Source organism: Macrobrachium rosenbergii, chromosome 19, assembly GCF_040412425.1.
Source record: "Macrobrachium rosenbergii isolate ZJJX-2024 chromosome 19, ASM4041242v1, whole genome shotgun sequence".
In the NCBI taxonomy this organism is placed as follows: domain Eukaryota; kingdom Metazoa; phylum Arthropoda; class Malacostraca; order Decapoda; family Palaemonidae; genus Macrobrachium; species Macrobrachium rosenbergii.
In genome coordinates, this window is record NC_089759.1 from 21,377,535 (window position 1) to 21,401,133 (window position 23,599).

General features: G+C 35.2%; 1 protein-coding gene and 1 long non-coding RNA gene across 3 annotated transcripts; one reads left to right on the forward strand and one right to left on the reverse strand.

Moving 5' to 3' along the window:
- Positions 1 to 24: 24 nt before the first annotated feature.
- LOC136848717 (uncharacterized) lies at positions 25 to 12,395 on the reverse strand. 2 transcript variants are annotated; one of them, XR_010856101.1, is made up of 3 exons: positions 12,308 to 12,395; positions 5,154 to 5,269; positions 25 to 990 (listed from the first exon to the last, which is right to left on the reverse strand). It is a non-coding gene; the product is annotated as an uncharacterized lncRNA (long non-coding RNA). The 2 variants fall into 2 exon arrangements; XR_010856100.1 differs by having other exon boundaries at positions 12,303 to 12,395.
- A 1,726-nt stretch (positions 12,396 to 14,121) lies between these two features.
- Positions 14,122 to 20,065, forward strand: betaggt-I (geranylgeranyl transferase type-1 subunit beta). Its single transcript, XM_067121242.1, has 7 exons — positions 14,122 to 14,365; positions 15,818 to 15,948; positions 16,341 to 16,554; positions 17,194 to 17,326; positions 18,099 to 18,218; positions 18,765 to 18,881; positions 19,392 to 20,065. The coding sequence occupies exons 1-7, from the start codon at positions 14,259 to 14,261 to the stop codon at positions 19,659 to 19,661; spliced, it is 1,092 nt and encodes a 363-aa protein (XP_066977343.1). The 5' UTR covers positions 14,122 to 14,258; the 3' UTR covers positions 19,662 to 20,065.
- Positions 20,066 to 23,599: the final 3,534 nt, after the last annotated feature.

Consider the following 23,599-nt stretch of genomic DNA (forward strand, 5'->3'; position numbering starts at 1 on the left):
TTCCAGGAAAATAACAGAAAAAAGTAAGGTAATTTCATTTTACTTTTAGAATGCTTCTAATGGACTAAAAAGACTAGAGATTCTAACATTTGTATAATATGATTGAAATAAAGTTTCCAATATTTTGTATTATTTGTAGACAATATTTTTCCTAAATTTGCAAATAGAAAAAAATGAGATCACACCTGCTGAAAGAATTTTAAACTATATATGAAGGAATAAAAAAAATTGGAGCAATGGGGTAAAGGGTCTAAAAATTTGAGACTGAGGGTGAACCTGGGAGAAACCACATTTCTTTTCAGACATTTTAAAACTATGGAGGCTGGATATTAAAGGAAGTAGGACGGAAGGTAAAAAGTACGGAGGCTGGATATTAAAGGAAGTAGGACGGAAGGTAAAAAGTACAAGGTTGAAAAGCTGAGGGTGAACCTGGGAGAAACCACATTTCTTTTCAGACATTTTAAAACTATGGAGGCTGGATATTAAAGGAAGTAGGACGGGAGGTAAAAAGTACAAGGTTGAAAAGCAATTCAGCTTGGCCCCAAAAGTATGCTGCAAATACACTCGGGTAAGATGCCTATGGTACTATACCGACCCCGCTACAGGCACCTCACACTACAGGCTAAAAACACTACTGTATTTGCAGCATCTCTTTGACCCTAGCTACACGCACTACTAAACCTTTTACTTTTCCCTCCATTCCTACATCCTTTCTTCAATCCTAGTGTCCAATTATTGTCTGAATTGCCAGTTTCCACCTTTAGAACCCTGTAGTACATCTAATATCTCCTGGATCTCGATCTTGCTGTTCAACAACTCCAACCCCACCTCTTTCCAGAGCCTTCCACTTTGTAGGGCCAAAGGTGCCCCAGTGCTTGTTTGACAAACTAAATTTCACAAAGTTGTCCTCTTTCCTACTCTTCCTTGCCATGCCACATGGTCTATACTCCCTCGTGTATTCTGGGTCGTAGATGGTCATGCCACATGGATCTGGAAATTGAAATAGTATGTTACTAAGTTTATTAAACCAACTAAACTAATAGCTACAATAGTCAAATCTTGACGTAATAGTACTTAAGAATGTTCAATGCTGTTGATATGATTTAGTTAAAAGTACCTTACACGTTGATTATTCAACCTCTAATTTGATGTATAGATAAAATCACAGCAGTATCAATAATCACCTTACCACCTTACCATAAGGTTGATAACTCCAAGTACCTTACTGTTGGCATTACTAAGGGTTCTTTGCAACATCCCTTCATCCCCTAGCTGCAACCCTTTTCAATGCTGTACCTCCATTCATATAACATTTCTTCCATCTTACTGTCCACCCCAACAATTGATTCATAGTGCAACTGCGAGGTTTTCCTCCTGTTACACCTTTCAAACCTCCTTCCTGTCAATTTCCGTTTCAGCATTTAATGACCTTATAAGTTCCAGAGCTTGGCCTTTAGCCTAAATTCAATATCCTAGTCCTCTTAACTCCTTCCATAACCCTGGAACAACGATGAGTATTATGCAGAAAAAACTCGCCCAATTTAAACAAGCAACTTCAGATGTTGCATTGGTATGCTGCAAAAGGTTTGCTCCATTCTCATTCAAAAATAATTCTTGGGAGTAAACGTAAACCAGCAGCATGTTGGTTGTACAGTATGTACCTTTACTAAGCAACTGCACAAATGACTAGAGCATGAAAAACTGGTCTGCAAATAAAGGTAGCATTTTTCATATTTTGAGGATGTAGACTAAAGGGAAAAAAAAAGGTGACAGTACAAAGAATAAAATTCAATAATCCTAAGAGGAAAAATGTAATTATCTGCTAGTTTTCTACACAAGGCCTGGCTGGTAATAAAGAAATTTATTACCTGCCATGTGACTGAAAAGCAAGGGAATAAGTGTATTCCAGCATAAACTGTTTGAAGTGCAAGACAATTTCAGTATAGAACACCTTGCCCAACAGCAAAGATGAGGTAAAGACTTGCAAACTAAGAGTTTGGAGGGGATTAACAGAAGAGATTATTGTTTTTAATGTTATGAAAAACTCACAAAAACGGTAATTGTTAAAGGAACAACAGCTTTCGCTAATTTCACTGGATTTGTGCCAAAGAGGAGGACAACTGCAAGGCAAAGATTTTATTAAACGATGAATGCAGAAACTAATATTCCAAAAATGGGTGAAAGATGAAATTATTGTGGCGCTTAAAGCCATTTGTGGGTGGTAACAGAAATGACCCAATGTATATTTGTCTCTCACTCACGCACACAATGCTTGTAAATATTACAGAAGCTATTGCACCTGTTGCAAACAAGATCTGCATTATACTGAAACCCAAAGGTTTTCCAACATTCTGTCAAGTTAAGAAAGGACTTCAAGAAATGAGATTTAATGATTATCAAATTCTATAAATTCATAATAAGGGAAGTTTGTATAGAGGTATTTAAAAACCAATGGAATTTTTGTCAGATTTACTGAGCGAAGACTAGAAAACCAAGGCTCTATTCTAACATCAGGTAAAGCCACATAGAACAACACACCTTGAAAAGTAAGTAGTGAGGCTTATTCTGTGTCATAAGAACCTGGATCATTAACACAGCACTCCTTGAAAAAAGGACTGAAACACGACTTGTAGGGAGGATAAGAACTTTTGGCTTGACATCAAAACTAGATCCTAGGCAGGAAACCAAAGACCTTTATATACAAACCTACAAATCTAAGATATACTTTTCAACAACAACTTCTGATATGCTGTCTTCTGATACTTAGTATAGGTTATATTTTTAGGACATCATGGTTCCGGAAGATTAACAAAGGTTGCCCTCGTGTGTTCCTGCAGTTGTTACAGAATTTTTGCTGGGAAATGTGATAAGCCCAATATTGTAGACTATTTCACCTGGTGGCAAGGTCTAAATCTAGCTCTTATAAGTAACTGCAGTTCAGTTTATAATTTGGTATTTGAAATTTGATGTGATTACCAGGAAATAAAATACTGTTATGGCCAGCTCAAGGGATTTTGACAGTATTAAATAAACTACTGAAATGCTTAAGAACCTCTTTGTTAAGACTATGGGGCAATAAAAAAAGTTAATTAATCTCGGTTATTTTGAAATAGCATCCATTGCAGGTGACAGTGAAGTCAAGATGGCGTTTCAGTGCCACAAAAAAATCTGACAATAACCCATGTAACTAACGTGGACTTCCACTTCCTGTGTTAATAGAGAAAGGTAACAAAGCCAAAAACACTAGCCCTCATGACAATGATAAATTGTGAGAGAAGGAAAATCTCTTTGGAGACTCAGAAATATTCAGAAAGTGTTAACCTTCAGAATCCCCGCATGGGGTTAGTGCATTGTAGGCATTACTTAAGGTTCTTTGCGGCGTTCCTTCGTCCCCTAGCTGCAACCCCTTTCATTCCTTTTACTGTACCTCCATTCATATTCTTTCTTCCATCATGCTGTCCACCTTCTCCTAACATTTGTTTCATAGTGCAACTGCGAGGTTTTCCTCCTGCTGCACCTATCAAACCTTTCTAGTCTCAATTTCCCTTTCAACGCTGAATGACCTCATAGGTCCCAGCACTAGGCCTTTTGCCTAAATTCTATATTCATTCACTCATTTGACTTTAAAAAAACCAACTGTGAAGAGCTACTTCTACTGTGTTACCTTGAGAGTCTTGAGTGTGTTATGTACATCCACTAAGAATGCCAATGAGTGCTATTAAGCAGAAGAAAAGTTGCCAGTAACGTTTACTTATGTCTAGAGGTCGAAACACAGGCCTCTCATTACAAGTTCGATCAGGACGTCGTTTTACTAGTGACACGACAGCAGTGGAAACCAGTGTTCTTCAGTGGGATAATGATAGAGGTCCTATAGAGTTCTGTTCTACATCATCCTTTTAAACGGGCTTCAAAATACAAACACCTTTTATAACTCAAAAGAGAAAATACGCAACAAACCACAGACTGGCAATCAAGTATTGCAAAAGCATGTGTGATCTACATCAAGAAAGTATGATGGATGCTTATCAGACCTTCCAAACCAGCGTTAATCTGAGTCACTGAATAATTCAATGAGAAAAAAGTCATGAGAAGAAACCTGTTTCCTATTATGGTTCCAAGCTATGTCCTAAACAAACTATTGTCCATTAAACAAAGCCAATGTAGTACAAGATAAACCACATTTATAAATGTAACCTCAGAGGAATAATCATAGCATTTTGTACCCCAAATACAAAATACATTAATTATTATCTGCTCATGATAACTGGTTCCAACCAAGATAGTCGTAGTATGTCATGAGAAATTTGAGTTGCTAGATTAGACCGAATGGTCTAATCTGACACAACCTGTCGATATTTCCGTCTTAAAAATAGAGGCAGATTAAATCATCCTATTATATGTGACGTTTCATATTTTTCATATTTATTTCATTGTGCATCAGAAGATAGGAGGATTTTCAATTTCTGCTTGAAATAACTCAAAACTTCTTCAGGAATCTTAAACAGTGATTAGCAATGACTTATGCAGGAATTCCTTCTAAAAAATAAGAACAGTAACTTCAATTGGCAATGAACATCATCATCAGGCAAATTAAGAAGAGAGCAGAATAACTGATACTGTCATGAACGAGCTATTAGAGAAAAATGCAGTTCCCTTATTTTGAAATTTACTTAAGTCACATCGATTTCTGTTCGTCGGAAAATTATAACTAATTGAACTCATCTAAAAGATTACAAATTTATGGGAAAAAAGTAAAAGCGAGTCTAAAAAATCATAATTCCTAAGTTCCACACGGTAGCCTACATGTGATTATATTTGGTATATATAATGAGTTAATATTAAAAACTGATCAGGAGACAAGACACTCCTTCACTGTGTTATGCATATTAAGTGATAACTCCAGCTTTTTCATTTACGTGAGATTGAACACTGCAAGAACAATCTTTGCCACCAAGCCAATCAGTCAATTTTTTTCATGGAAAACAAGAAAGCGGCTATCAAGAACAATTTCCTGAATTATAGAGACTTATTCTAAAGTTATCTTTTCGACAATCAGCAATAAGCCAATTTAAACATTCTAAGACGTTTCAGTGAATTGTGACTCCAGAGTAAGCAGATGCAAAATCTTTTCTTAAAAAATAAAAACTATTTACATTGTATTCCAAGAACCGCCTCTGGGAGTGTATGCAGCTTATTTCAAGGGTCGTTCAGTTCTGTTGGTCCTTAGTAGAATATCCCTGGTTTGACATCATGATGACTCAATCCGGTCCTGGGAAAAAGAAGAACAAAGCCCTTAATATCTCAACAGGCATCAACTGCTAAAATTCCTCTGTGTTTATATGGTCAATATTGTCGGAGTAGGGTAAGCTAATAAAGGCTTATTATGACTTTTATTTATTTATCCAGTGTGTGTGGATATTGAGATACTTAAAAATACTTCAGGACTTCCAAAATATCGAAATGCACGTATGAAGGCATCTACAGTACACACAAATACTATATAATCTTCCTAAAGTGGCAGTTATACGTAAGATTTGACATCACCAAAAGTTCTTTGTAATTTAGGACTATTGTAATTTTGCGTCCGAAACCAGCCAGAGTATTTGAACGAAACTATTATTAAGACTGGAAAACAGCAGCAGAGAGAAAAATATTTCTTATAAAACTAAAGCATTTAGAACAAAGTTGGGATGTTATATTAAGAAGTAGTAGTAGTAGTAGTAGTAGTAGTAGTAGTAGTAGTAGTAGTAGTTGATGTCAATCCAAGTAGCAATAATAGTAGTAGTTGTCAATCCAAGTAGCAGTAATAGTAATTTATGTCAATCCAAGTAGCAGTAACAGTAGTAGTAACTGATGTCAATCTAAGTAGCAGTAGTGACAGAAATTGATGTCAGTCCAAGTAACAGTAGCTGTTGTAGTAACTGATGTCAACCCAAGTAGGAAAAGGATAACACTACAGGAATATGTGGCTGCTAGTACCGACTGTGGTAAAATAGCAGCAGCTACAGGAATAGCAGCAACACTAGTGTAAGTTACAGCAGCAGCAACAGCATTTGTTAGAGAAATTACTCCCTACTCCTAATACATACTCTTAATTCATCGCTAAGGGCATCCAGTGACAGTGACTATATAAAAAAGAAAACACGCACTAACTGATATTTTAGTTTACGAAAAAGTCTTGATTTTATGTTATTTAGGCAAAATATAATCAAAGAATGTAGCATATATATTCTATAGCGAGAATTGATTCATTAATACTTTATGTACCAAGCCAACAAAACTATTCTAAATTTTCAAAAACTACGTCTCGTTAAGATATTTTAAAAATTTCTCATTGTAAGTAGTATTCTGCCATCCCAGCATTGCCAAAATTTCAAGACTGCTTCAGGAGTTTTGCCAAGTGAAGTTTGAAAAGAGAGCAGAATTGCTTAAGGGAGAAAAAACCTGAAAAAAATTCTAAACATATATCATTCTAAATCCGCCAAATTAAATATCGTGGCGACCTAAGATTAGGTCGAGAGGGAGGGAGGATTTTATTTTAGTCACCCAAGTTAGCTTTACAGTTCTCTTAGAGAAAACGGCAACTAAGATAAACCATAGTAATTTTGACTTATCAACGCTGGTGTATGAGGCTATATCAAAGTGACTCATTCTTAGTACCTTGTGACCTTTTCGGAGAAGCAGTATTTAAAAATTAACGTCGAATACATAGACCCTTCGAAGAACGAGCTATCTCATGGAGAAAAACGTCCCTATTAGAATGTAAGTCGTCCTGTGGGGACTGTTGAACCATCCTTTGTACAGTATTAATCGAAAAATTTCACGACCACCCGTGGAATCCCATATTGGTAACGAAAATAACCCATGAAATCCCCCCAGTTAGTGGTAGAAACGATCAGAGAAAGCCCTCAGCAGTGGTGAATGGACCTATGAAATCCCAATAAACCATCCTGGTACATTGTTGGAAAGTCTTTTACATTGAAAATTCAAGAATTTGAAACTTATATTGTTTTGCTATGTCGTTAAAATCAACATTAGCAATATAATCTGCAGGTTCCATATATTTTGATGCATTTAACCAGTTAACTTCCAAAGAATTAATGTTGTGGATCCAACTGTTTTCTTCAAGTCTCATAAGCCTAGGCCGTGACTCGGGTCGACCTGGGCATACGATTGAGGCAAAATTCAAGTGACTTATTTGTATTCATGGGATCTTTTTGGAGAAGCAATATCTTTTTTTTAACCGATTTGTTTCGACAACTTGGACCCTTCGAAGCATGGGCAATGAATTGGAGAAAAACACCTACAGTAATAAAACGTCGATTGTCCTGTGTGAACGATATACTGTCATTCCCAAATTTTCACAAGGGTCCATGGAACCCCTCGCGATGGTGAATAAGTCCAATGGAATAACCTGTGATAGTGAATATGACCCGTTAAACTGCTTATTCCCCAGTAGTAGTGAAAACTCTAGTGAGAAAATCTTTGAAGTGTGTTAAATCACCTGAACTTGAAATTAATGCTTTTGTTCGGGCGTTTAACCTCTCGACAGCAGCCATACATTTTACGAATTCCATGCTACCTGGTGCCATTTTACTAAACTCGAAAGAACGAACATGTTCGTAGATCCAGGGCAGGCCTAGTCTTCAAACTATTCCAAAAGGTTGTGTTAGTCCCTACAAAAGCTTGGGCGGTGACCTAGGTCGATCTGGACACACTACTGATAGATTTATCTTTAAGGTAGACTGATTTTAACCCCCCCAAAATTTTTAAACTAAAATATTTCTGCAAGCATACCCAAAACATGTCAATTGACAGATTTTTGTATTGCAGCAGCTTTGAATGATATATAAAACTATTTAACGTTTACTTTTAGTACATTAAGTCACGCTGAATCAATTTTTTCTAGTTTTATTTTATTTTACCAGGTAAGATTTTAATCTTAAAGCTTAATCTCCCTCGTTTCGAAAAAAAATAGTAATTTCATCGCTTTCTTCTCCTATTTCACTCACCAAGACTCCTTTCTTTAAGTTATACATTTCACCAGCTTCTAAACACTTTCAAGACAAAAGCAGATAAAAATGAGGAAAATTTTGGTTATGTACAGGATCATTAAGCAATTTGGACCATCCTTCGTTATCGAAAAATTGCTTGAAATCTGGGTGTTTTGGACAAAATGAAATTAAATGAACTTAAATCTCGAGCATGTTGTCCCATGTGCTCAATTAACTATCTTGAGAACGAGCAGTTCCCCCGGAAGTTACAAACAAAGTCGTCCCCTGGAAGTTACAAACTTAAAGTCGTCCCCTGGAAGTTACAAACTTAAGTCGTCCCCTGGAAGTTACAAACTTAAGTCGTCCCCTGGAAGTTACAAACTTAACAGGAAATATGTCCCATGGAAGCTACAAACTTAATATGTCCCCTAGATGTCACAAACTTAAGAAATATGTCCCATAGAAGTTAACAAAACGAGAAATATGCCCCCGAGAAGTTACAATTTACTTAAGAAATATGTCCCTTAGAAGTTACAAACAACACGAAATATGTCCCCTAGAAGTTACAAACTTAACAAAAAATATGTCCCATGGGAAGTTACAAATTTAACAAGAAATATGTCCCCTAGAAGTTACAAACTTAACAAGAAATATGTCCCCTGGAAGTTACAAACTTTACAAGAAATATGTCGCCTCGAAGTTTCAAACTTAAGAAATGTGTCCCCTAGAAGTGAGCTTAACAAAAATTGTCTCCCCTGGAAGTTACAAACTTAAGAAATGTGTCCCCTAGAAGTTACAAACTTAAATATGTCCCCTCCCCTGGAAGTTACAAGCTTAAGAAATATGTCCCCTAGAAGTTACAAACTTAAGAAATATGTTTCCTGGAAGTTACAAACTTAAGAAATATGTTTCCTGGAAGTTACAAACTTAATATGTGGCCGTGAAGTTATAAACTTAAGATGTCCCCTAGAAGTTACAAACTGAATATGTCCCCCGGAAGTTACAAACTGAATATGTCCCCCGGAAGTTACAAACTTAAGAAATGCGTCCCCTGGAAGTTACAAATTTAACAAGAAATATGCATCGTAATCTAGAATTGTGAAAGGTCCAACCTTAAGGTTAGCAAGCTCAACATTTTACCTCCAAGTATCTTTCCGAGCTAACAAAGAATATTTTACCGTCCTTTACAGTCAAATTACTTTAAAACAATGTAAATATTTCGGAATAACGCAGTATGAATTTGCGCGCTAAACTAAAGAGTACAGATTATACTTTGAGTAACAGCTCATTTAAGTTCTGGTAGAAATCATTGAGCAAATTACATCAAAAATGGTCCAGAACTAAAAGTAGGGTATTCTTTCACTTATGGACATTAATTGCTTTCAACATAAAATATAGGTTTTTCTGTTGTATTATGATGTGATTTACATGATTTTGAGGTTTATTTCCATCGCAATTGAATACTTATCCTTCCCCGGCAAATGATATACTGTATACAAAATTAATAAAATTACGACTTGTCAGAATACTGCACCCCCCTCTCCATAGCTAATACGGCAAAACTGTGTTTACTGATTACAGTTTTGCCGTATTAGCTATGGAGAAGGGGGTACAGTATTCTGACAAGTCGTAATTTTATTAATTTTGTATACAGTATATCATTTGCCGGGGAAGGATAAGTATTCATTTGCGATGGAAATAAACCTCAAAATCATTCAAATCACATCATAATACAACAGAAAAACCTATATTTTATGTTGAAAGCAATTAATGTCCATAAGTGAAATACCAAAAGTAGCACTCATGTGACATTTTTATCCTCAACTGAAAATTTTCAAATGGCGCAATCTGAACCCATAGTACCTGGGCTTGCTTCAGGCTTTCCATTCCAAATGAAACCTTTCCAGTGGGTGAGGTCGAACCGTCTCGAATTTGACCTCATAAGGGTAATAACCCCCGGATTATATGCATTATAAGCCTTACTGAGACAATAATTTGAACTCATCCATCGAACTCCACAGTTCCCAAGATTTATATGAAGATGACTCAGTCAAGTTACTTTGTACTAAAAAAAAAAGAAATCTTCGAGTGTTACACAACCATACCTCAACTCCAAGAGAGCAAGTTACGCAGTAATGAAGGCAACTGTATGAAATTGTTTAAATAAATACACTTAGGCTACAACTATCTTTCCGCTGTAATACACCTATGGGGTTCACCCATGGAACTGAATTTAAAATTCACCAATGGATAACTGTTTACAGACAACTAAATGTTAATTATACTTTTAAGTCTATCAGCCATTTGATGGCTAACTCCAAATGCCTTTCGGTTGATCAATTTAAAACAAAATTTAAATGGAGACACCAACACTGGAAATTCTTTGGCCAAAGGCACCATAACTTAATATTAAGCAAACCATTTGTTTATGGTTACAAATATCCAAACCAAGACCTAAAAATGCAACCAGGAATCTCCAGAAAATGAAAATCTAACCTACCTGTTCTTTCTTGGGCCAACAAAAAAAAAATGTAGTGCAAATACCATTTAAATCAAATCACTTACGAACTTCCTAATGGAACTAGAACTATCTCATTTAGACAAAAAAAATCCCCTCTAAATCAATTAATTACCATGCTAATACAATCTACAGTCTAAAATCCCCTCTACATCAATAAATTACCGTACTAATACAATCTACGACAGCAGATCAAGCCAAGTAACAGTATTCAAACAACAGTTGCACCCTATTTTCGCAAAGGCACACCATTACCATCGAGCTCTGAGTTTGGTTCATCTTTAATTTCTCAACTTAAAATCAGTGTGATAGTACGCCAAACCAATAATTAATTTACTCGAACCAAGTTGATAGAGAATGCAGGGCAACTTGAGACGATGCATTGATTAAGATAATGCATATGATAGAATTGATAGGAAAGCAACTGTACAAGTGCACAACACAATCCTTTGAAGCAGCTAAGACAACTGACTTTCAATGTCAACTCAAGAATTGGGCACAAAACAATACGTTCACTAAATGTTTCAACATCACAAATACTAAGTTTATACCTCTATCATTAAACGATTCACTTTAAAAGTTACACCAAAAAATACTGTCTCGGTATTATATAAAATTTAACAAAACTCAAAAGCCAGTGGCATCAATCCCCTTTGAGTTCACCAAAAGCTGGGCACTGTTGAAACAAGTTTGATAAGAAAACCGAACTCAAAAAATACCTTTCAACAAAAAACACACATCCAACCCACAAACCAACTTACCTTACGACCGCTTCAAAGTTTATTAACACTTGCTACACAGCACTAAAATAACCCTACTTTCTTCCATTGCTCTTAACACCATGAATCAAAGACGGAGGAAAATGAACTAGGACACTAGGGATCTTTGACTCTTGCTTTGGTATCCTTGAACAATGACGCCACCTACAATTTTTCATAGTCACTGCTTTACTTAAATCTCTTATTCGACATTATCACTTTACTTAAATCTCTTATTCGACATTATCACTTTCAAAGCAGTTTTCATATTCTGAAAATCAGTTTTGAACAATATTTAAATCAAAGCAAAGTCCGATAAAGACTGATGCATCTAAAACTGGAAGCTATACAGAAAAAAGCCACAGTACTTTGACTGGAAGTCTGGACCCCATTTTCGGATAGGTCTTCCAATTATCTTTAGAGGTACTCAGTTGGTTCACTGCCAAATTTCTCTGCTTAACAACCTTAAAATATTGAAAGTCATAGTGCGCAAAGTAAAAACTCATGCACTTGAACCAAAGTAACGAAGGAATCTTAGAGGCTGCCTTGCAAGGACGGTTCAAGATATGACTGCTATGTTGTTACATATTACACACCATTACTACGAAAAAACTGATAATTACTGCAGAAAGTGATACCCACCCAACAAGCACCAAAATAGCGCACCTGACAGATTAGCTAGCAAACTGCATAACTATTGGATGATCGCTCCTGAAAACGGACCTGAGTTTGTGTCACTCCTCGAGTGTTGGGCAATAAAAAAAAACACCATAAAATACGATCATTAAATACTGCTAAATTTTGATAGAAAACTAAGCAGCTCTAATTCCTCCATATTGGCCAATTCAATTTAATTCAGCTATTCACAGACAAAAAAAAAATCAATGGCATAAATCCCAGGGTTCACCAAAACCCGTGCAAAGCAGAAGACTCGAGTTGGTAACTAAAGACCGAACACAAAAATTACCTGCAAAATTCATCAAACACTTAAAACCAACGACACTCCAGATCACAATTTCACACCACACTAACCTTACCTCCACCTAAAATAGTTTATTAATCACTCACTATACAGAAGTTACAGAACCAAAATGACGTGCAACTCTTTCTTCACCGTCATCTACAACTATGAAGTCAAGGGCGAAGGAAAATGAAGTATGGAACTACGAATCTTCAATACTTTGCTTTGGGATCCTTGTGAAGTGAATGGCGCCATCTACAATGCGTTTTCATAACCATCAGTGCTTTTTGATTTCGGGGATTTTAATTTCTACACAAATCAGTTATTACGGGACGCTGGCACTTTCAAAACAGTTCTTATACGTTTATAATCAGTCTGATTTTATATTGTAATCGGCAGCTACAGCCGCAAGGTCAATGAAGTGGAATCATAATTATGTAACCGTAGAGTTAGAGAATCACTGGATATTCTGACGATGTATTTTAGTCATAAATTTGTACTTTTTAGTACGGCAAAACCGAGTTAATAATTGGTATTAGTTTTAAGAGAGAGAGAGAGAGTCGATATTACTATTAAATATTATTTCGGGAAATTCCCGAGCTGTAAGCCTCAACCTGCCTCTTCATTTGATTAACAAATTTATTTATAATAAAAAAAAATATGTCAGCATGTCGACTATGACATCAGATTGAAAAGATACCAGATAAACTTAGATATTTACGCTTACGTTCCCAGGTCAGTTTCTAATTTTAAACACTTTTTTTTTTAATGTTTAGACTTTCTGACAAACACCAAAGAAAATTTGATGGGACGACCATGCCTTTTCAATCAAAAGACCAAATCTAAACAATCACTGCTGAAGTTTATATACCTGCAGTTTCCTTCAACTCAAAGCTCTCTTTCTTAAGAATGAGGATTTTATGATGAAGTGTTTAATTTAGTGGCTTGTTGAGCCTCGATGCCTGTCACACCAGAATTAGGCTTAACTCAGCCTAAGCTCCGTTCCAACATAGTCTACGTACCGATTTTGAGATGGGATTGCAAGTCCTCTGTACAAATATATCTCATCTCTCTCTCTCTCTCTCTCTCTCTCTCTCTCTCTCTCTCTCTCTCTCTCTCTCTCTCTCTCTCATTCTTGGAACTGATTCTTTATTATCAGCGTTATTTTAGCTACATACGATGCCTACTAAACGTAACTCGGTTTGGAAGACATAACATGGCTATGGTATTCCCTCGAGCTTGTTTTCTGGATCAAAATTATTTTTAGTTAAAAATGGATAAAAAAAAAAGGTGTGGTGTAGGTTGTTAATATGAATGCAAAATTTCCATTTGTTAGAAAGCAAAAGAGATTACCATCATTACAAATTTCGCCACAACACAGTTTCGACACTTTTAGAACTAAAAATGTTCTCTTTTTTAAGTTGCACTCGAATCTTGCAATATGACAAAATTTAAGAGGCTGAATTGATACATTTTTTTTTCATTAGTATAAGATTAGCAACTTTACCCGAAAACTATATATTTTAGAAACTTAAAGCAGACCTTAAGATCCGATATTAAAGGCAGACTAAAAGAATGTTATACAGCTTAGAAACTTTCATGCTTATCGCTACCCAGCTGACGTTGCAAGTGTCAACTTAGTGTTCGAGATAATGTTGAGTTTTATCGACGAAAATGTGAAAGACGAAAAAGTTACGCTGCCTTGGAGCATTTAGTTTTCCCTAAATAAGCTATTTAAGAAAAAACGCAGTAATAAACTAATAAATAATAGTAGCTGTTGTTGAAAGCACTATACCAAAATTTCTGAAAAAAAAACTGATAAGGAAATTAAGTCATTCCAAAGACAAAGAAAGGAAATAGTTTAGATATTGTTACACGAGTGCCGTACCATAACCATCGTCGACATCAAGTTGACAATGACAGCAGCTCTTTGTCATAGTCAAGCACAAAGTTTGTAAACAAGGACAACCCTTGTCATACCGTAGTTACTATTCTTAAGTAGTGTAGGTAGAAAAAAGCGATAAAAAATGTCCTCTTGTGACGAATACAAATTTTTACGGAAAAGACACGTTAAGTTTTTGCAGAGGAGCTTACAAATTCTCCCGTTCAGTACAGTTACCTTTGACACTAGTCGGTAAGTTTGCGAAAGTTTGTTGGCCCAGCCTAGGGTATCGTGGCCTTTTTCACCTTAAGCTTTAAACTCTGTGGGTATTTTTATATAAATTTCATTGCTAGGCTCTTTTTAATACATTATCACCCAAATTAACTATTCGCAGGATAGGGATAGGCCTATCCTAGCGGCAGGGTTAGGCTAGTGTTCAGCCAGCTATGTCACACCCTTTTTTTCTTTTATATTTGCAAGGCTAGGCTAGCCATAGCCTAATTGAATAGGCTAGTCTAAGATAATCCACATTTGTGCTTAACTTAATCTCGGTAAATGTAAATAACGATCTTTCGAAAACAAATTTATGTGGTTTTCCCGATTAGGTAGGATGTGGTTCTGACAAAGACCATATTCATAAGTTATCTTTAATAAATGCTTGCTAAATCTAGGCTAGCCTAAGATAACACCCCTATATCTGACTATAATAGGGCAAGCCCATTGTGAAGCAGGTATTCCGTGTGGGCTTGGGCTAAACAAAAATCAATGGAAAAATCATCTACACTGCAGCTTAACCCTCCTTACCTAACATGACCCTAAAGGTAGACAGACTTACTGGGTTTTATTGTGCTTCCCTATCAGTTTCAGACTAGGGTCATCGTTGATTTACCTTAAGTTCCAATTTATTTTCCCCTCTCCCTGGTTAATGAGAAGTTGTACTCTCTGCAGCCAAAAAAGAAATGAGTCTAGAAAGGCTAGGTCAGTAATTATTCTGTTTAGTGAGGTGTTGTGGTTTTGAGGGGTGGCCTGTACAGTATATATAAAATACTGTGAATTTTTTATGTTTATTTGAAAATAGTGTTTTAGCTGTATTCTGATGCTGATAATTCTACAAGACCCGAAAGGAATTGTACTTAGTAAGGAAACTATTACCTTTTGTTAATGCAAGCATACACCCTACTGGTGTTATTTCTTCTGTGCTGGTCAAGACAAACTGGGATGGGTCCTTTCCTTTTTTTTTTATTTCTCAGTCACTAATGAAGCCATGTTGAGATATAAATCTATTAATAAAAAAAATACTGTATAAAGTCTCTGAAAGTATTGCTGTTAGATGAAAGGGAAATTTGAGCAAAAGTTAAATGAATAATAAATATACTTGAAATGAAAGAGATAAGGTACAGTGTTAGGGTTTGGCTTTTGAGGTGATTAAATGTTATACTGCTTTTTGTGTATGGAAATGTTAATTTTTTGTTTTTTAAAAGTGTCAGTGGTTTAATTACTAAAAATTATTTTTGGCTGTTAGAGTTTCAGTCCTACTCAGAGAATTTGAATTGTGACCTGAAATTTAGAAAATCAATTTACAAATTCAATAATTAAATTTGTCTTCGTTGAGAGTCCAGGAGTTGAGATGCTTTTCATGTTTATGAACTGTCCTCATTTGAGCTGATCATTGTTGTAAAACTTTATTTTCTTATTTTGTTTCAGCATGACGGTGCTTTTTTTCACACTCTCAGGACTAGACCTTTTAAATGCCCTTGAAGAATTAGGAGATTCTGAAAAGAAAAATATCATAGATTGGATATATTCATTACAAATAGTTCCAGAAAATGATGCAGGTAAGTCAACTGTTTAATATACCAGGAGTTATTGTCAGGGGGAAAAAATATCTTGAGAGAGATTCTTTTTTTTTATTTTTCATTACATGTAAAATTGCTTTATGCAAATTCATATGAATGACCTAAAATGCAGTTGTAGGAAACTGCATAAATGAATGCTTTTGTTTATCATATATCATCCGGGGTGCTGAAACTTTACATATAAATCTCAGTGTATTCTTAATTTTGTGTATCTTTTTATAATTTTTTATAAGTATTGGAGTGTATTGTTCATTTTTCCAGTGTCTAGAAGGGTAGTAGAATAATGAAAATGAAGGCTCTCCTGCAGTATACAAAACTCGTAGCTTTTTATGGTGTTTACCATAAACTTGTGTTTCTTTTTCATTTGGTAGATATGCGAAATGCTGGTTTCCGTGGTGGGTCCTCACTTGCCAGTTGTCGATCTTCAGAGGAATACTTACATCATATGGGTTCTTTCGATTGTGGTCACATAACTATGACTTACACAGCACTCGCTTCCCTCATTATTTTAGGAGATGATCTTAGTCGAGTCAATAGAAAAGCCGTTTTAGCTCATGTTGCTGCCTTACAATGCCAGGATGGAAGGTAATCATACTAAACCCATTAATTTATTTTTTGTCATTTCAGTTTTGAAGGAAAGACAATACCTGCTAAAGTAATTAAGCCATTTATGAAATTTCCAGAGGCTGCAACATGTTATTACTTAGAATTTAATTATCTATCATGTTCACTTCCTTACTGGATTAATTACATCCTCAGCATGTGATGATAATAATGGAAAATCAAATATTTTTTTTTACTTGTAATTGTAAGATGGAACAAGGCTTTTACAGATTTTATTTTTGGAGTAGTATGAGTTATCATACAGCATGATGGTTTCCATCAGAGCAAGTGATTTCAGTAATTTTACAAGGTTTTTTGTTTTTGCACATGTACAGTATATAGATAAATAAAGAATCATTAGTTTACTTATTTATTTTATAGTAATACTTGATTGCCCTAAATACAAATTTATTGACCATATCAGTAATTAACTGTGTTAAGTCACTGATGGGCAGGTGGAAATTTTGCCTATCCTTTATATATAGGGTATTTTTCATTTTATTGTTTTCTTTCATTTCATTTTTAATTCATTTATACCATGATTACCTCTGCTTCATACTTTATAATAATAGTGGTTAATGGCTTTGTTGCTATTTAAACTTAATGTGCGTTATTTTGCAGCTTCTTCTCAACTCTTGGAGGCAGTGAAAACGATATGAGGTTCATGTATTGTGCTGCAGCTATATGCTATATTCTTCAAGATTTTTCTGCCATTAATCTAGACACAGCAAAAAAATACATCATTAATAGCATGGTAATTATAACTTTTCTTTTTCTCCTTTTGCTGTGGCAATAAAGAGGAAATGGGAGATAGGATTGATTATTGTTTTTCATAGAAAATGGACAAATATTGACTTAGGAGACATTTGAAGTAACAGTAAGATTTCTGTGTTAGGTATATACAGTATATGATTAACAATGCACTCATAAGAGCAAAGCAATTAATGTACATATAATGTAGTTTGTATTTTGTTTTTTCTCTCATAAATGAAAGGGATTTTTGTCTCGTGCCTTGTGGTATCCATTTGATATTTTATCGTAGACTGAGCTTTAAGATGAAAGAAATGGATTGATGTAGGATAGTTAAGTTAATAACATCTAAAATGTACTACATCATAGGCAGTATATATTACGGTATTAGGAATATAAAAAATCTAACTGCTGCATATGATTTGGACTGAAAACATAACCAAAATGAAGCTTACTGTCAAAGGAAAAGAACTTGAGGAAAAGTACAGTTAGGTGAGAGACCATATTGCTTTTGTGGGAAAGTGTTGGGGTAAACTCTGTACTGTGTAAAGAATATAACACATGGTGTCACTAGAGCTGTTCAGGATTGAAATGTGTGTGTGTAGAGCTTGGAATTTTTGGTGCCCAAAATGTACCATAAAAGCACAAATGGGGAAGAGAGGGAAGTGGAACTCTGTGATTTGGTCTTAAAAGATGATGCATTACTAAGCCAAGAAATAATATCTTATTACTCCTCTGAAAAATGTCTATATTTCTCTCTTATTTCTTGTTTTCAGAGTTATGAAGGTGCTCTTGGACAAGGAATATACTTAGAAGCTCATGGTGGCAGCAGCTATTGTGCCATTGCAACTTTACATTTAATGGGTCAGCTGGAATCTACACTTTCACAGTCACAAGTAAGTTTTTGAGGATTTGGTATGTATTGCCCGAGTTCATTCATAACACTTAATTGGCTGTAGTACGGTGCAGGTACTTTTATTGCATTGCTGTTCTCTTTTTGAGTTTGGAAGAATGATTAGGGAGGCCATGATTGACATTCACGATTCATATTTATATTTTCTTAACGCACTATGACAGTGCTTTGACGGTTAATTATTGTTATGTATACTTTACTGTATTGAGATTTCTTTGATTCAGGTAATGCAGTAGTTATTAATAATGCAGTATTCCTTGCCACTGCATTTATATTCTTGAATGTTTTGTTTACATTGGAAAATCAGTGAACTGACTGAATTCCTGAAGTTGAACATAGGACCCCATGTGGTAGTCAGGTTCTGTTTTGAAGCAAGATATTGCCCTTGTTTTTTCCTTTTCACAATGTTAAGTGAAGTGTGCTGTTGATTTTTTTGAAAAGTCATTCTCTTCCTTTTGATGTTTTCCCAACAGATGAAAACATTTACCCAACAGATGAAGTCAGTCGTACTTTTTTTTCCTCTTTACAGAGACAGAGACTAATCCGTTGGTTAGTTAATCGTCAAAGTGCGGAGGGAGGGTTACAAGGTCGGCCAAATAAACGATCAGATACCTGTTACACATTTTGGATAGGAGCTTCTTTAAAGGTAAGTTTTAAATTCTGATTTTGGGACTGACAGAAAGCTTTCCTTCTGTATTTTCCATTGCAGTGTTACATAGGTTGATAAGTTTCTGTCAAGTAGCAAAGTCTGGGCCAGTGTTGCTAATGTTGAAAATTTTTTGTCGTTTCGTAATATCATTAAGCTCTTATGTAAAATTTTAAATATTTTTTCTTGGTGAATATAATGAATTGAGAATTCGAGTGTGTGTTGCAAGCAGACAAATAACATTTTTATGAGTACAAACTCTCTCTTCAACAAATATTTTTTATCAAAACTGTCAGTTTTCCTCTCATTATTTGTTAATAGTGCAGTATCATATGTAAATTTAGCAAGACCCATGATCACTAATCTTTGTCATGAAAGTTTTGTGTTAAATATGTCAAATCAGTAAACAAATAATTTGCTTATAAAATTATGCATGGAGAAGTACTTAGAATTTATTATTTACAAGGTATTGAAGGATTTTCCCTTCTGATTTTATTTAACAATTTCCAGCTTCTTGGTGGAATTGACTTCCTGGACCTGGAAGCCCTCAGGCAATTCGTATTATCTACACAAGATCCCATCACTGGTGGCTTGGCAAAATATCCAAATACCCATCCTGATGGGCTGCACACATACTTAGGAATTAGTGGACTTTCTCTCCTCAAAAAGGATGATTTAAGACTCGTTGATCCGGCCCTTAACATTAGTGAACGTGCAGTGAAGCATCTAAACCTCTTACACAGTACCAATTGCCACAATTCCGTCTCCGTAGAGTGTTGACAGTGCATTACTTATTATGTTGTTCATTGTTTTTTGTTATCGTCAGATGTGTATTATATGTATTTAAAAGTTACGAGTACGAATAAATCTATGTGGATAAATTTCATAGGAATACTGAAGGTCATGAGTTGCATTATAAATTATGGAATTTTAAGTAAATGAATTTTATTAAGAGAAGGGGAGAAAACTACTTTGATCATATTTTTACCAAGTCATTCACAGGAAAATATGACAAAGCCGTGAATTTCCCCTTTTGATATATGAGCACAAATAATTAAGTTAGGTTTTCAATGTTTATATATGAATTTTAGATAAGACAATTACTGTTACAAATTGGAAATATTGTAAATTATATGTATACATCTTTATAAGCAGCCCAGTGGGTTATTACATAGTTAATTTTATATGTATTTTCTTTTTCCTCCATTTTTTAATGTCATTTGTTCTTTTAATGGAAGAGACAAGTAAAAATATTAGCCATTTTCAGAATAAAAGCATTTCATTTTTAGCTCCAAGAAATGTCTAACATAAATTTCAATTATTTCCACTAGTACTATATGTAAAAATGAGAAATATTCTTCAATATGATCTATCACAAAGGTATTGTGGAGTTGTTTATATGAAGCAGTAAATTTAACTCTTTAGTTTGTTGGTACTGTAATCCGCTGTATTACCTTACTCATGAACTTTTTGTATTGTTTGTGGTCATTGTGCTTTCACTTTTATATCTTTCATAATTATGACTTAGCAAAAGATTAATGTGCCTCTGATTGAGTATAATGAGAATCATACTTGCCTTATAGTAGTGAACATGTGAACCGTAGAGACCTTGAGCAAATTAAAAGGAAAATCTTCTGAACTGTACATCAAAATCAACAACTGTAATTTCAGCAACATATCCTTACTTGACCTTCCTTAATGTAAGGTACAGTGCCTTACCTAGATCTCCCTTCCCCCGTTTCATCTTGGCTAACAAGTGATAGACAGATGGCAGCACATTAAACTAAATACAACCTGGAAAATACGCAGTGATAAATATGGTAAAATGTCATATACCAATGTCATGTTAAATTGTATAGATGAAAAGAGATTTATATTTACATGTAAATACTTGTACAAATACTCCAAGTTTATGTTTTTGAGTTAAAACCAACATATCAAGAGGTGTGTATAAACAAGATTGGAGTGCTTAAGATGTATGAATCCTTATAATTAAAGTTTTTGCAACAAATTTAAAACCAGTTTTGTTACTCAGGATGTAAATTAGTAGCAAAAAGTTGCCTTTGCCAAAGCATTCCAGCATTTTATATTTCATTTAACAGTTGTGAAGTTAAAGATATTGGTTTTAACTCGTCAAAACTTTATGAATTGTAATTGTGTGATTTTTTAGCATACCTCCATCACCAACATGATCTGATCTGTTCTCTGGTTCCCAGGTGCATTTTTAGAATGTATATGGCTGCTGCACTTGTTAGTTTTAGATTCCATCACTTTTACAATACCTGAATTTTCATTCCTCCTTCCTTGCTCCGTCATTGTCAGTACAGTATTGCTTTTATTTCCTATTTTTGCATTTTATGGGTTTGTGCCCTTCTCTGATATTAGTCCACATACAGAACTTTGTATCCATTTTGAAAGATCAAAGTTCCATCCCCTGAGTGTAGGTGAAGCTTGAGGATATAGATGGTTTTCTTATTTGAATCATCTTTCTCAAAAAAAAAAAAAAAAATCCAAGGAGTATATGATCAACCCCTAGACCAGGCTAGTTGACCTCCAACTATGACCTACTTTATCCAAGCATGTGGCTACTCCACGTAAAAACTGAAATGATGGACCCTGTAAAATACAAATAATGCACCCACTTAGACTTTTTAGTAAAATGTGCAAATCAATATAATTGTCACAATAAGTGAATTATTGGTTAATTATGCTCAACATGACCATAAGCAACCAGACAAAAATGAGAGAGATGTACAGTAATGTTATACAATATATGGTTAACCAGTAGCCTAGTCTAGTCTACCTCAAACTCTGGCCTAACTTTGCCGAAGCAGAAAACCAATTTTATGCAGACATAATTCTGTAAGTCAATAAAAACCATGAGGTGTTAAGGAGTGCTGGTAACTGATTTGAATCGTTATAACACTGAAGATAGCCCAATAAACATGGTTTTCTGCAGCAAACAAAATTTTTAAATTATTGTATTACACATAATACTGTGTTAAATTCAGCAATTTAACATGCTGGCCACAAGTTCGAAAAATGTACATGCGTGTATACGCTGTAGGGTCAACCACTAGGCAGATGGGACCAAAGGAGAGGGAGGAAAGTAAAAGGAATAAAGCAAGACAGCTGGCATCAAAAGGACTATAAAATAAGTGTCTTGCAAGGCAAGCTGAGACTGGTAGCCTTCTATGGGGACATCAGTGTTCAGATCACTGCCTTTGTTCAAGCCTCTGGACACTGCTTCATTTGTAATTTAATCTTCCTGAAGCATTTAAAGTAATGGCCTTAAGCATTGTATTATTGTTTTAAAATTTGCTCTAGTTGCTTGGTTGAAAATTGAAGGTTTTATACACTTTTCGTGGATATTTTTCATAAGCTAATGTGGTACTGGTATTTACTAGTAGTCTAGCAGCAATCTTTCCACATCAACTAGGGCAGACACTAGGTAATTTCTACTTTTATGTTATTCATATATCTTCAGCATGGTACCATAGGAAATCGTTTTAAGATATGGTTTATCAATCAGACGTCTCACAATGCTAGAAATAAGTTTTCTCACTTAGTCTAGTAGCTATACACTACCTCAGTTCCAATAAGTACGATCTGTGAACACTGCCAAGCATAGGAGCGGGAAAGTGTGACAATGAAGACTTGGGTAAGGTTTAATCCCAGTGTGATATCCAACTCGAGCAGCAAGCCCCGAAAGAAGTTTTAGGGTCAGGCATTAAAACAGCAAGGGCAGATGATAAGATGGTCTGCAATGTTGACTCAGAGGATGGGGCCACGGTGTTACTCAGGGGTTTGAATCGGAATGGTAACAGCTAACAAGAAATTGTCGAGTTGCTGCTCATTGATGTTTTTTATCACATCTCAAAAGGAAATCCACAATACATCCCGGATTGCAATTTCTTGTGGATGGGATTGTGGGTGTATTAGGCTCTTGAGTGTCCCTCTGTTGGAAATATCATCATCCTGTGTCTGAGCAGCAGCAGAAATTTCTTCATCAGGCATTGTTAAATACTAATTAGCATCTTTAGCATTCTGGAATGCGTACTGAAAGTCAGCAACCTTAATTCATGAAGATTTGGAATCAGTCGCTTAGAAATTGAGCTACACCAGCTGTGCTCCAGTGTTAAGTCCGAATGAAGGTGGTAGACCTCGGCCAAGTACACGTAAGTCTCCTAGGTGTTTCATATGTTTCTCCAAGACAAGCCCCTCCTTATCCTTATCCAATACGACACCATTATTATTTCATCCTTGAACTTCTATCACTACTATCTCTTGTCGAGACCATAATGCCTTGGTTCATTGCATGAAGAATAGTGGCTCGTATTAAAAGGCAAGCAGTGATTGACCTCACTGGCCCGGTACTTAGCTTTTAAGCTTAACTTTCATAATCCAATCTAATCCATAATGGGAGGCATCAAGAGTTACCAAACACAACCAGCTTCGTAACCAACTCAGTCTTAGTAGGATGGGCAAGGGTACTGTCAGTGAGCTGGATAACTCATACCTTGTTTCAAGCATCTCCATTTGATAAGAACTTCCTTTTAAAAATATCTGTTAGGCAAATCTTTAAATCTTGACTGTTATAAGTACTGTTTGATTCTTGCCATGGTAAGTAAAGCAGCTTTGTTAATTTTCTGTTTGGATATATATATATATATATATATATATATATATATATATATATATATATATATATATACACA